The 15,187-nt window shown below is 30.2% G+C and overlaps 2 protein-coding genes and 1 pseudogene across 3 annotated transcripts; all 3 read right to left on the bottom strand.

The window, feature by feature from the left end:
• Positions 1-2,545: 2,545 nt before the first annotated feature.
• On the bottom strand, positions 2,546-3,453 carry LOC107030526 (geraniol 8-hydroxylase-like). Its single transcript, XM_015231798.2, has one exon. The coding sequence runs from the start codon at positions 3,370-3,372 to the stop codon at positions 2,647-2,649; it is 726 nt and encodes a 241-aa protein (XP_015087284.1). The 5' UTR covers positions 3,373-3,453; the 3' UTR covers positions 2,546-2,646.
• Positions 3,454-7,153: 3,700 nt separating this feature from the next.
• LOC107030522 lies at positions 7,154-9,838 on the bottom strand (annotated as a pseudogene).
• Positions 9,839-10,601: 763 nt separating this feature from the next.
• On the bottom strand, positions 10,602-14,790 carry LOC107030524 (auxin-induced protein PCNT115-like). 2 transcript variants are annotated; one of them, XM_015231796.2, is made up of 8 exons: positions 14,514-14,790; positions 14,271-14,433; positions 12,218-12,435; positions 11,910-12,113; positions 11,568-11,740; positions 11,362-11,464; positions 11,112-11,262; positions 10,602-10,993 (listed from the first exon to the last, which is right to left on the bottom strand). In XM_015231796.2, exons 3-8 carry the CDS (start codon positions 12,410-12,412, stop codon positions 10,803-10,805), a joined length of 1,017 nt encoding a protein of 338 aa, XP_015087282.1. In that variant the 5' UTR covers positions 12,413-12,435; positions 14,271-14,433; positions 14,514-14,790; the 3' UTR covers positions 10,602-10,802. The 2 variants fall into 2 exon arrangements, with proteins under 2 accessions (XP_015087282.1, XP_015087281.1); XM_015231795.2 differs by lacking the exons at positions 14,271-14,433; positions 14,514-14,790 and having other exon boundaries at positions 12,218-12,683.
• Positions 14,791-15,187: the final 397 nt, after the last annotated feature.

Raw genomic sequence — 15,187 nt, 5'->3', positions numbered from 1 at the left:
GTTTGTGTATCTCGAATATATTAATATATATAGCTTACTTCTCTTTTTAGTCAAATAATTTAAAATTTGAGTAACATACTATAGGTTGATAGATTCATGATTAGTAGGCTATAAGTTGTATATTTACTTAAGTTAATATGCACTATTGTAGCTCAAGAGAAAAGAAGGTAATTTTAGCATTGAGAATTATTGCATGTAATGTTTGGTCCATTTTAAATTCTTTCAATTGGAAGCTTGTGGATGGCATTTTGCAAAATCCCATCCTTTGCAAGCAATTGTGTCTCCTTTTTTTAATGCGTTCGCGATCCAAAAATCGAATTCAAAATTTAAATTTTAAAAATTTTATTCTATTTTGTTAGAATGACTTAAACTTTAAATTCAGAGGTTTCAATGGTAACAATTGAACTGAAGTTGCAACTTAGATATGAAATCTCAAGTTTTAGGCTAAATTTTAAATAATATAATTGTGACTATTATCTTAAATAGTGATCCGTATACACTTCTCCTGAATCCTAGGCTCTTAAGCCCAATCCAATATCCTTAACAGAGACTATTTAGTTGTGGACTTGGCCCATTTATCTGGTTATTACATATTCTATTTAAATTAATATTCGATATACATATTGAAATTTGACTAAATTCAAATCTGTCAATTACATGATGAGTTTATCCCCTTCTCCTTTTACGGTCACAGCTATTTTTTTATTATACATGATATTCAATGTTTACATCAAATCAACAAATATTCTATGCATATATCAAATCAATAATAATACAAATATGTATTACATAGATATACTTTAACACTTTATTCATTAACTACTAAGGTCTAAAATATTTGGTTCAATATAAATACCAGGTAAAGATAAATATTTTATAAACTGACTCGATAACATCAAAGTAGAAATGGAATAACTCGCAAAGGATGGGCTTTGGCTAAGGTGATACCAAACTTCTCTTCCATGTCTAGATCTTCTGGTCCAATGCCTGCCTCAAGTTTCCAATTGAAGGAATTTGAGTGAGCCCAATATTACTTGAACTATTCTCAATGCTAGTGGAAAGCCCGGACATATTCTTCGATCAGCACCAAATGAAATCAAATCGAAATTTTATCCTAGCATATTTAAATCCGAACCCCAAAACCTTTCAGGTTTAAATACTAAAGGCTGATCCCAAAAAGTAAAATCTCTACCGATTGACCACACATTGGCTAGTACCTATGAGAAAGGAGACATCAAAAGATCTAGAGTCTGTTTGGCTCAGCTTAAAAGCTGGTCAAACTGACTTAAAAGCTGGTTTTTGACTTATTTAGCTGTTTGGCTATACTCAAAATAACTTATTTTAAGTTAAAAAAAACTTATTTTAAGCCAAAAGTTAAAAGCTGGGGTAGGGGTGCTTTTTTTTTTTTAGCTTATAAGCTGTTTTAAGTTGACCACATTTTTATCTTTTTGCCCTTAATATTTTCATACAATTTCCAAATTACCCACATAACCTAACAACTCTTTCTTCCATTTTTCTCTTTTCACGTTTGGCATAGCAACTTCAGCACTTTTATCTAAACGCATAACTGCTTATTTTAAAAATAAGTTTCAGCACTTCCAAAAGTACTTTTTTAAAGCTGCTTTTATTAAGCCCATCCAAACGGGCCCCTAATCAATAAATAGGTAGGTCATTAATCATATTTTCGTAAATTAATTTTAATCGTCATATATCTATACCTGTGAGCCCTTAGGGACGATGTAATCAAACAATTCAACATCTTGATCCACTCTACGCGGAACTAAAAATGGAGCTGGTGGGTGCATTCTTAAGGTTTCTTTTATGATGCATTGTAAGTAAGGGAGACGAGTAATAATTTTACTTTTCCAATAATTTTTGCAAGTTCATCTTGAACTTTCTTCATAATCTCAGGTTGTTTGAGTATTTCTGCAATTGCCCATTCCAATGTACTTGTAGTTGGAGTTCGGAGCCTAAAGGGTATAAATTATCAATTATAGAAGTAAACAGACACATAAATAAATATATGATCTATTTAAATACTTATTAAAATTGAACAAACAGTTATATTCTACATATCCAAACACTTTAATTAATAATATTTCATACACACATGTCACGTTATTCTTTAAATAATATTGCTTAAGGCCAATAAATATTTAATTTCAATATAAATATCGAATATATATAAATACTTATTGACTCGATAACATTCAAAGAGAAAATGGGATAGCTCTCAAAGGATGAACTTTACCTGAGGATAGGGCTAATTGATATCCATATATAGTTCTAAACATTTATTAACATATATTTAGCCAAGATTAGTTAAAATCTAAAAAGTTTGGCATTATATAGAAAAAAATCTAAAAAGTTTGGCATTATATATAGCAAAAATTCATTGAATCCACAAACACATCTTATATAGGCACATGCCGATTTATTTATTTAAAAACTAAAATGTACATGACATATGACTTGTATTATAACTGACAAAATGTGTGTATCAATTTTTGCTTGGATTTTTCTTTATATTATTATAGCAAAAATATGCAGAAAGAGGAAGCAAAAAACTTCCATCATGGCCAATATTATGGGAAATCTTCACTTTGTAGGTCAAATTGCTTTCGAAACAATAACTTGATTGTAAAATCATGACCACTTCATATATGTATATTTAGTATAAGGTGTATATATTTCAAGTATGGGAAAAAAATCTACTAAATTAGGCTTCCCTACCTCAGCCGTGATACCCCATATAACTTCCTTCAACTCTACCTTTGAATCTGAAAAAGGATCAGCCAAATCCTTGGAGAAAAGTGTGTTTGACAACAAATTAAGACTAGTCTTGAAAACAACTTGACCTATATCCAAAGCTTCACCTTGTTTACTACATTTGTCACAATAAGCAATCAATTCTTTCACCTTTTGAGACCTTAGATGTTGATTTGCATCAAGCTTATTGGAAGATAAGAGGTTAGTGTTCAATATTCTTCGAAGCGTTCGCCATTGAGGACAAACAGGAAGCCACGCCACAGAAAATTTGTAATGGTTGTGTGCTTGAAGAGCATTAGGAGCAAATCTAGATGAAAAGGCTTGATCTTGAGTTTTAAGGACTTGTTTTGCAATGGTTGATGAGGAAATAACTATTGTTGTTATTTGACCTAATTTTAAACTCATAATTGGACCATAATTTTTTGCAAGATTGGCTAGTGATATATGAGGTTTTGCACCTAACAAGTGAAGGTTTCCAATAATTGGCCATGGTGATGGACCTGGTGGAACTTTTTTGCTTCCTTTGCTACATATTTTTGCTATGATATTACAAAGGATAGCCAACACTAAAATTGACCCAAACACAAGTGTATAGTAATCCATAGGCCTCTCTCAACTTTGAAAGCTAACAAGATAAATGATGATTGATGATGATAATAATAAATGATAAAAGATACATGTGTGTCGCTAAATATCATAAAATCAATCATGTACAAGTTAGTATAATAACCACCACTAGTGTTACTAATTAAATAACAATATTTTTTATATATATTATACTCGTCTCCTTTAAAATAGACGTATTAAATAAATATTTTTTTAAAATTATTTTAATTTTTCGCTACTAAAATCAATCTAACGATAACACTGTAGACTAACTATAGTGATTTTTTAATAGGAAACTTGATAAATCATATGTTACTATTTTTATTTTATTTTTTTCGTTTTAATGAAGTGGGATTTGAAGGAATAATTACTATTGTTTTTGAAAAAGAAATTCTCAAATGGATTTTATTATATCAAAAATAGGTCCAATCAAAAAAAAAAAAAAAACTGGAATAGAAATGAAATAGAAGGGTAGGCAAGCCCTATACACAAAAATCCATCACTCATCACTCTTTATCACAGACGGTACGACTAATTAACCCAAGGGCGGCTTAAATATATTTTGTAGCTTATCGTTAAATTTAAAGGAAGGTCAATTATTTTTAAAATAATTTTATTTATAATTATTAATTTAATCTTTTTTGATAAACAATATATATTTCAGGTTTGTCAACATTTCTAATAAAGTTTTTCTCTTTTAAGAAATTTTTATATTTTCTAAATAATATTCAATTTTTTTAAAGAAATATTTATAATCTATTATTTAGTTTTTCTTTTTTTAGAAAAATAAAAAACGAGAGGGCCCCCAACTTAGGTGGAGGCTACTGCCATTTTTTAGATAGTTTAATGGGATTGAGCTGTCATATCAAGGAATAGAAGAAGACATATGGAAATATATTATTATTATTATCGTTATTATTATTATTATTATTATTATATGAGAAAATTAGCAAATAATAAAAAAAGGTGAATGGCGAAATTTAAAGATTACCCAAAAATCGACCTCTTTGCTAATATTCAGTTGGACATAATTAATGAACTATTTTCCCGGTCTTTATTTAGTTGTTCATTTTAAAAGTGACACATATATTAAGACGCTAATTATTATCATATGTTAGTTATAATTATATCCTTATTTTAAAAGATTGTGTAACTCCCCTAGTAAATAAATATATTTTCTGATTCCAAAAAGCATGCATTATAACTTAGTAGTACTAGAAATTTTCTAGAATTAAATAAGAGCATATTAGGAAAAAAATTGTTGTCCTTTCTTGATTTGTTAAAATGGACAAGCAAATAGAGACAGATATAAAAAAAAATATGATAAGTAAATAGGGACAGAGAGAGTATTTTTCTGCTTTTAAAATATACTATTTTATGTTTTTCTCTTCAAAGATAGGGCTATTGATATCCATATATAGTTCTAAGAATTATTGGCATATATTTAGCCAAGATTAGTTAAAATCTAAAAAGTTTGGCGATATATAGAAAAAAATCTAAAAAGTTTGGCATTATATATAGCAAAAATTCATTGTGTCCACAAACACATCTTATATAGGCACATGCCCATTTGTTTTATGTAAAAACTAAAATGTACATGACATATGACTTGTATTATAACTGAAAAAATGTGTGTATCAATTTTTTCTTTGATTTTTCTTTGTATTATTATAGCAAAAATATGCAGAAGAGCAAGCAAAAAACCTTTCACCATGGCCAATATTATGGGAAATCTTCACTTTTGTAGGTCAAATTGCTTTCAAAACAATAACTTGATTGTAAAATCATGACCACTTCATATATGTATATTTCGTATAAGGTGTATATATTATCTATATACTAGATAGGTTAAAGGGATTGAGGTGTAATTATTCATTTTAGTACCAAATTAAACTGGTTTTTTTTTAATTGTTATGATTTTGTTTAACATATTAAGGACAAGAAGGTCTTCATGAATGATTTATATTTGGGAAAAAGGATAAATATATCTCCGAACTATTATAAATTGTATGCAAATACCCTCCGTCATACTTTTGGGACTTGGTGCTCCTGTCGTCTAAAAACTAGAGCATATATACCCTTTATACTAACGGACATACACGTGTCATAATCTTATCCATCGATCCGACATTTATCGACAGATAAGATTGCGCCACGTGTCCCTATTTAGTCTTCCGTTAGAATGAAGTGCATATATGCTCTAATTTTTGGATGGCAGAGACATCAATGTCCCAAAAGTATGACGTAAGGTATCTGTGAATCATTTACTGTAGTTCAGGGGTATATTTATCTTTTTTTTCTTTATATTTTCATAGATTAATTTTGTCAGAAATATTAGTATAACAGTTTATGATTTTTTTTTAAAAAAAATTAAAGGTAGATATGAATTATATGATTTTTTTTTGTGTGTGTTATTATCAACATGAATTGCTATACTGTTGATATTACTGTTTATGACCCCCCTTTTTTGGATTCAAAGGTAGAGTTGATTGCGATTTTGACATCCCAACCCATCAATTTTGACTTTATAAAATGGAATTGATTTTACTAATCACACAAATTTGATAGAAGAAAATTATGAAAAATGTTTAAATTAAATATGAAATGTATTAAAGAAATCAATGTATCTGGACTCGTAAAAGTTAAATATTAAAAATAAATGTTGTGGAAAAGAAAATCGGTAATGTAAGATTAATGGTTTTTTAATTTGAGATGTGATCGTTTTTTCTCTTGTTTTTTTGTTATGATCCCTTTCTAAATTATAATTTTTTGAATGATTTCTCTACATTTAATTGAACTTGAGATATGAACGCTATTTTTTCTTTTTACTTGGTTCACTTCTTTAAAATAGTTTTAGAATGATATCTTAATATTTATGCTTCATAAGATTCACATTTTTCATCTTTTTGAATAAATTTCTTTAAAATATTTTTAGTATGATATCTCAACATTATGCTTTATAAGATTCACGTTTTTCATTTTTTAAAATAAAATACGATTTAAAAGGCTAAAAGAAGGAAATAAGAAAAAATAGCATAAAACCAAGAAGAAAAGGGTAAAATATATCAATATTTTGTGACAATTGTTACTTTATGTTGTCTATAAGGTATATACTCTTTAGTTAATTATTTTTCAAAATCAATATTTTTTAGTTCCAACTTCTTCCTCGTCTTTGTTAACTTCATTACTATCTATTTTTTAATTTTTCCTTTATTCACCAACCTAAAGAATTGTCAATCAAGATCACTAAGAAATAGATAAAATTTTGAAATTAGAAGACAAAAGAAGGTAAGAAAGAAATATATTTGAAATTAAATATCAAAAAGAGAACAAAGGAGAGAATTAACTACCCAAAAAAGATTGAAAAAAATGATAGGTACAAATTTCCATTTTTTCTAGTTTTACTTGGCTTAAATAAAAATATATTAAAGAGTATAATTCACTATACAATAAATTCCTAAGAATGACAAGTTATACTGATTAAGAGGATTAAGAATATGACTTTGAATTTATTTGTAACGTAATTGAAATAATGAAAAGACAATCAAAATTAAAGTTATTAAGATAATTATTTTTACAATAAGTTTCAATAAAAAGTAGAAAGAAAAAGCAAAAGCAAAAACAAAATATGTCAAAATAAAGAGAGACAAACAGGATAAATTTTGTTGAAAAAAACTTGACAAGTGAAGATGGCCATGGTGATGGACCTGGTGGAAGTTTTTTGTCTTCTTTGCTACATATTTTTGCTAGAATATAAAGAAAAAAATCAATGAAAAAATTGATCCAAACACAAGTGTATAGTAATCCATTAGATGCTATATATTTGCAAATACAAAGTGTAGGGGAATAATTGATAATTATTGTACTTTATAGTAATCTTTTCCTTTTGAAATTACTTAAACTTCAAAAAATGAATAAATTTGAAGTTGAAATATTTTTATAATTATTGCCTACATTTTTATTCTCCCTTTTTTCTTAAGAAAATAATGAAACTTTAATTAATAATCGTTCAAATAACATTAATCAATGACCTTGGAAATTGGTGATCTCAAATTTTTGACCAAGTCCGAAAAACATCAAAGAGGAGATGGGATAGCCCGCAAAGGATGAGCTTTGACTAAAGCCAAACCAAATATCTCCTCCATGTCTAGGTCTTCTGGTCTAATGCCTGCCTCGAGTTTCCAATTGAAGGAATTCAAGAGTGAGCCCAACATGACTGGAATCATTCGCAATGCAAGTGGCAAGGCAGGGCACATTCTTCTACCCGCACCAAATGGGATCAGTTCAAAATCTTGTCCTCGCATGTCTAAATTTGAATGCCAAAACCTCTCAGGTTTAAACACTAAGGGATCCTCCCAAAAAGTAGAATCTCTGTTAATTTCCCACACATTGACTAGTACCTATAAAAAAGAGTGTCAAATAGGCATTCTTGTCTATGTTTGGACAAGTCAAACAAAAGGCAAATCAATAAATAAAGAAAATCAACTTTTTAAAAATATATTTAATAAAGTTATAACTATTTTATGAAAATTACATATATATATATACCTGTGAGCCCTTTGGAACAATGTAACCACACAATTCAACGTCTTGCTCCACTTTGTGTGGTAGTAAGAATGGAGCAGATGGATGTAATCTTAATGTTTCTTTAACTGTGCACTGCAAGTATGGAAGTCGAGAAATATCATCTTCTTCTATTGATTTTCCTTTTCCAATAATTTCTTCGAGTTCAATCTGAACTTTCTTCATAATCTCAGGATGTTTAAGTATTTCTGCCATTATCCATTCCATTGTGCTTGTGGTTGTATCAGTACCCGCCAAAAATAGGTCCTATAAAATCAATTTGTACATCAAACTCTAGATACCAATAATATAAAGAAATAAATTGTTCCCTCAGTCTACTTTTAATTGTCATTTTAATTGTCATGATTTTCTTTTTTAGAGTCAAACCCTAAGAACTATTGTTTTTACAATGTTCTTTTTCATCATAAATTGATAGGTAACAAAATTGCAATCTATAGTATTTTTCGTATAATTTTTGAATATCTAAATTTTTTGTTTAAAATATCGAATTAATGTAATCTAATTTGACTTCAAAAATTAGTCAGACTAACTTTTAAAAAACGCAGACCACAGACGAGAAGCTTTTACGTATTACGAAAAAGAAACTCAACCGAATCGTTGAAGAAAGAAATGCCCTAACCGAAATTTGGAAAAGGCTACTTTCTTCGGTATGGGGTTGCCGGGCTCGCCCCAAGACCAAAAAGACACCATCTATCTCATCCTTGAAATGAGATAGATGAGCTTGATCTTAGCCAATACCTCAAAGCTGTCCACTTCATCACAATAAGATTTGTAAATGCTAATTAAGGATGGAGTCCATAAATGAAGAGGGTTAGTTGATGATATATATATAGCTTAAAACTCATTAATTAATGAGAAAAGAGCACAAACCAAAAATACGGATTTGATGTGATTATGATTGATTTCTTGAGGATTTTCTTCACAAATATTGAGAAACACTTCCAAAACATCACTTCTTTCACTATGAAACCTTCTCTTTTCCTCCAATCGTTCGTTGATCAAACCATCAAAAAGCTTAAACAACTTACCAATATGAATGGTTGTACGACGCCTTATTCTTTGAAGATCAAACTTTTCAAGTATAGGGAAAAAATCCACTAGGTTAGGGTTCCCCATCTCATCAATGATATTCTTTATAACCTCCTTCAACTCCACCTTTGAATCTGAAAAAGGGTCAGCCAAATCCTTGGAGAAAAGGGTATTTGACAACAAATTGAGACTAGTCTTGAAAGCAACTTGACCTATATCCACAACTTTACCTTGTACACTACATTTTTCGCAATAATCAATCATTTCTTTCACCTTTTGAGACCTTAGATGTTGATTTGCATCAAGACTATTGGAAGAGAAGATATTTTTGTTCAATATTTTGCGCAGCGTTCGCCATTGAGGACAAACATGAAGAAATGCCACAGAGAATTTGCTATAGTTATGTGCTTGAATGGCATTAGGAACAAATCTATATGTTGAAAAAACTTGATCTTGAATTTTGAGGACTTGTTTTGCATGGTTGATGAAGAAATGACTATTGTTGTTATTTGTCCTAATTTTAAACTCATAATTGGACCATAAATTTTTGCAAGATTGGCTAGAGATACCTGGGATTTTGTACCTAACAAGTGAAGATTTCCAATAATTGGCCATGGTGATGGACCTGGTGGAAGTTTTTTGTTTTCTTTGCTACATATTTTTGCTAGAATATAAAGAAAAATCAAAGAAAAAATTGATCCAAACACAAGTGTATAGTAATCCATTATATGCTATTTGCAAATACAAAAGTGTAGAGGAATCCAATAATATATAGTGTGTGATATACATTTTTTTAAAAATGTACCCCCATCTAATTTATATAAATTCTGTCTCACACTAAATTATGTCATGTCATAAGATAGGCTTCATTTTGTAATACACCTCGGAAATTGACGATCTCTAACATTTGACCTCCACTTGCTCCAAAGGACAAAATTTTAAATTCAACCTCCACTTGCTCCAAAGGACAAAATTTTAAATTCAAAAGTCAGAACTTGTTAAAATGTCTCCATGTATTGGCTAGTTCGCTTCAAATAGAAAAAAGTTTAAGACTCGATAAATAGAAGTTCACTATTTTTAACTTAATTAACATTCACAATGTAGTTTTAGGGACTTTGAGAGTGTTGATTAGGGGGGGGGGGGAATTTGTGGGATACAAGTGATACGTTATCACTTGTGTGAACCTCTTTGTATTCAGAGTGAATTAGGTGAGGTCATTGACATAATATTCACATCTTAACATTAAAATAATACACAGCTGTTGAATAATTACACATGCCTAACTTTTGAGTAAATTTCTTGGTCTATAGCGTGAAAATGGATGGGTAGAGAAATTACCAAGGCCTAACATTTGTTGAAATACATTATGCATATTGTTTTCATGCTCATATATATTACTCCTTCGATCTTAAATAGTTATCACGTTTTACTTTTCAATAGCTAATTTGACTAATTGAGACCTAAATTTGATTAGATCAATTCAATATTTATAGATTAAAATTTAAATATTCAATACAAAAGTACTATAAGATTGTATAATTCTAGTCATATGAGTAGCATTTACTTTAAGAAATATAGGGTGTCCGGTTTGTGAACAAGTTATACTGGAATTATAATAATAATGTGAAAGATCAATATTACTTTATGAGTAAATAATGAGGCGATTAATTAATGAACATTTTGGTAGACTCACAAAAGACATACATTCGATAATGCAAAATACTAATAAACATAGATTTATCATCTATAAACCTTTTAACTTTTAAGTTCATTATTTCAACACGGACCTATTAACTTGGAAGCTACGCGATATTTTATCGCGCAGCATGCCAAGTTGACAAATGTGGAGTATCAGAGTTTTTATAAGTACTTGCACTAGAAGCATCTCTTTCACCTTTCACTGCATCAGCTGATGCAATGGATTCAAGCTCCACCATGTCTTCAGTTGTTAACTTAATGTACAGAGCTTCGATGTTCTGTTCGAGGTTTTTGATCTTAGTGGTACCTAACAATGGACAATTTAGCATATAGTCAATCAGTTCAACTGAATCCAGTATTTTCATCACAAATCAATCTAAAAGTTTGAACTCGTCAAATTCAAATAACGAATCCATCTCTGGTACCTGGGATGGGGCACACGTCATTTCCTTGGTGATGTACCCAGGCTAAGGCTAGTTGAGATGGCGTACATCCCTTCTTCGTTGCCATTTGGCAAATTCTCTCGTATAAGATCTTGTTATGCTTGAGATTCTCAGCTTGAAACCTTGGTATATGCTGCAAAATCAATATATAGTATTTATACAAGAGTGTTTTTTCTTATAACTATATAAATTTTAGATGAAATGATCACACAGTTCAACAAATACTGCAAACCTTCCGAAAGTCTTCATTTGACAGATCCTCAAGCAGCTTCGGACCTGATGACAAAAATCCTTTACCTAAGGGACTATATGCTACAATTCCAATTCCAAGCTCCCTACAAAAATCAATTTTAGTCATGACGATTAATGTTGTATTAAGGACTTAAAAACTATGGTTTTAGACGTTAAACGAGTATAAAATGGATGAATGTTATAAACCTGCAAGTAGGAATTATTTCTTCCTCTACGTCTCTCGACCATAGGGACCATTCTAACTGTACTGCTGTTATTGGATGAACTTCATGTGCTCTCCTAATCGTCGATGCTGAAGCCTCAGAGAGACCTATGTATTTTATTTTACCCTCTTCGACTAGCTTCTTAAGTTCTCCCATCTTGAATACAAAAAGCAATTCATCAAAGGATAATACATCGCGAACAACAAGTTTGATCATTGCTTCTTATCAGGGGACTAAAAACAGGATTTTTAAACAGGGGACGAAACATTCTAAATTTCTAACAAACTTGTTATCGTAACTTATACTGATGATGTATATAACTTACCGTGATTTCAATTGGCACACGTGTATCGATCCTATGTTGATAGTATAAGTCGATGCAGTTAACATCAAGTCTCTTTAAGCTAGCTTCACATGAAGCTCTAACATAGCAGGGATCTCCAATTATTTCTATTTTTCCATCTGCAGAAGCATTAATTCCAAACTTTGTTGCCAACTCAACTCGTTCTCTCGTCTCTCCCTTCAAAGCCTATCGCGATTATACAATTAACGTTAATCAACAAGTTTATCAAATGTTATGACATCTTTTGACTCATTCTTTTTGGAACTGACTAAATTCGTACGATAACATACCTTTCCTATGAGGATTTCATTTGTGTAAGGCCCATATATATCTGAAGTATCAAGAAAAGTGATACCAGAATTAATGGAATGGTGAATAAGTTTAATCATTTCATCATCAGGTTTTGGGGGCCCATAAAATGCAGACATTCCCATACAGCCCAGCCCTTGAGCTGATACTTCAAGGCCTTGTGAGCCCATCTTCATTCTTGGCACTTTTTTAATTCCTTCTGCAGCCATTGATGAATGAAAGAGAGCAAAAAAACAGAGAAACAGAGTTGTGTGTGTGAGTAGGATGTAGATGTTGAGGTATATATATGGAAACCGGGGCGCGGATTTAAAATTTAAATTCGATTGATTTGACTAGATACGAAGTTTAATAAATTAAAAGAGAGAAGGTTGAACTTGTGTTGACACGACAGAGACATTTGTGTGTAGGGGCTATCTAATACGTATAAATAATATATTCAGAAATTAATATATCATTTTTTTCAGAATTCAAAATATATAAATTCAAAATTTTGGCTTAATCATTATTTGTCTTGATAAAATATTATGTCATTATAAGTAAAAATGGAGAGTATAGAGCTAAATTCTTTTTTTTTTTAATATAGAAAGATGTTATTCTATTCGAGAGAGACTACATAGAAAAGTATCACACAAAATGGAGGGCCATCTTACACGCATGACGCATCTCACAAATATTTTTCATCACTTTAAAAACAAGGTAAATTTACCCACCAAAGTTCAAATAAATAGGAAGAAATTGTTAATAAGTTTCTTTTTTTTTTTGCTGGAAATTGAATTTTGATCTTCAACTATTTTATCAACTTTATTGATCGTTAAATCACAATCTTTTGCGTTTTCAGCAATATTGACCATATAACTATAATTAAAAAGTGATTTTTCCTTTCTACAAAAGTCAAATAAGTAAAGTTTGCTATTAGCCCGCCATTTACATAAAAGCTCGTCAACAAATTAATATATTCAATTATTGGGTGCTAGTTAATGTTAATTCTTTTGTTTAGTTAATTTATTAGGTGTTCGATTTAGAAAAAATAAATAAATTATTTTAGCTCCGTTCAATGTACTATGAGTAATAAAATTATCGGATATTTTAATCATTAAAGAGTATTTAATTTGATTAAATTATTCTTATCTCTTTTTTAATGAGTTCAGAGGAAAATTAACCATTCAATCTTTTGTGACCAAACAAAATTTGAAAAAGAAATACATACAGAGAGAAATAATCCATCCATCAATCAAGAAAATAAAGCCATTTTATTTCCAATAAGGTATAAACAAGTCGCAAACATCTTTGAGTTGTGATTTTAATTTATTATATATGGCAAAACGTTACGTCACTGATAATAGTGGGTGGTGTTTGTGGATAAAGTGTGGTCACTATGTTGGTGATTGTGGACATAATAAGAATAACGATACTAGATAAGTATTTATTATAAAGTGTACGCGATTTCAAAGAGGAGATGGGATAGCTCGCAAAGGATGAGCTTTGGCTATGATGGCACCAAATTTCTCCTCCATGTTTAAGTCTTTTGGCTCAATGTATGCCTCAAGTTCCCAATTGAATGAATTCAACATCGAGCCCAATATTATTGGCATCCATCTAAATGCCAATGGAAATCCAGGGCATGTTCTTCGGCCAACACCAAATGGAATCAATTCAAAATCTTTTCCACACATCTAATTTTAAACTCTGGAATCTCTCAGGTTTAAGCTCTAAAGTGTCTTCCCAAAATGAAGAATCACGACCAATTGCCCATGCATTGATCACTAGTACTAGTGAACCCTTTGGAATGATATAATCACACAATTCAACATCTTGGTCTACCCTGCGGGGGATTAAGAATGGAGCAGGTGGGTGAAGTCTTAATGTTTCTTTGATGATAAATTGTAAAAGAGAGTCACAATTTTATTGTTTATACCATTATAACATCATTAGTAGCACGACAGACTGAAATCGAAAAATATGATATCTATTACAGCACAAAATACAGAAAAAAAATTACCTCTGACTTAACAGACACACACACTAATTACATACCAGTTACGCGATTGCATCATTCTGTAGCCTTCCACGATGAAAGGGGCGGAGTTTCTGAATTCTTATGAGTACTCACACCAGGAATATACCGATCACCCTGGACTGAATTAGCTGAAGCAATGGATTCCAGCTCCTCTTCAACCAGTTTCTTAAGTTCTCCAATCTAGTAAACAGAGTTGAAACGTTGATCATTTTAAACCCTGCATTTTATAGAGTTAAAAATCGAAGAGAAAGAATACCAACCGTGATTTCAATGGGCACACGCGTATCAATTCGGTGCTGAAATAGTCAAGGTGCACAGGAGCTGAACTACACACTATAATTATTAGAAAAAATACATCTATAGTACATTGATCAAACATCATTATAATATAAAATAAGTTATATTTTAATGAATATTTATAGGTAGATATATGATTTTCATAGAAAGTAATAAGTTCAGATAATGTTGCAATGCATAATGGTCATTACTGTTGAGTTCATAATTACATACTTATATATATTGAATGAATTTTCTAATTAAAAAAAAAAAGTTACTAAATTCGGAGAGAGTTAAAAAATTAGTTATGAATTCTTGACACTAATCTTTAATAGATTATTGTACATTTTAAATATCTTTTTATATATAAATATAAAGCCTGAATACTAATAACACGACATATAGAATTCTACTTAACATTTATAAGTTGATAGTACAAAAGTTTAACACTAATAATATATATAGCTTTAAGCATAGAGATAAATACTTTTTAATTAAATATTAAAGGAGCGGTCGATCGGAGTAATATTTTATACTACATTGTGACAAAGAATATGTAAGCACATACGTCATTATTGATAAAAAGAGGACCATGGGGGTTGTATGAGCATTTTATTGCCATCATAATAACCTTTTTTTTTTTCGAAAAATTGCATGA

Source organism: Solanum pennellii, chromosome 9, assembly GCF_001406875.1.
Source record: "Solanum pennellii chromosome 9, SPENNV200".
NCBI lineage: Eukaryota > Viridiplantae > Streptophyta > Magnoliopsida > Solanales > Solanaceae > Solanum > Solanum pennellii.
The sequence above is the reverse complement of the archived record's forward strand: the minus strand, read 5'-3'. Positions and strand labels throughout refer to the sequence as shown.

Excerpts from the sequence above, each read along its gene's own strand:
- LOC107030526 (XM_015231798.2), bottom strand. The coding sequence starts at position 3,372 with ATGGATTACTATACACTTGTGTTTGGGTCAATTTTAGTGTTGGCTATC.
- LOC107030524 (XM_015231795.2), bottom strand. The coding sequence starts at position 12,445 with ATGGCTGCAGAAGGAATTAAAAAAGTGCCAAGAATGAAGATGGGCTCA. Across the intron at positions 11,465-11,567 it reads GAAATAATTCCTACTTGCAG|GGAGCTTGGAATTGGAATTG; the intron begins GTTTATAACATT and ends TGATTTTTGTAG. Across the intron at positions 10,994-11,111 it reads TGACGTGTGCCCCATCCCAG|GTACCACTAAGATCAAAAAC; the intron begins GTACCAGAGATG and ends GTCCATTGTTAG.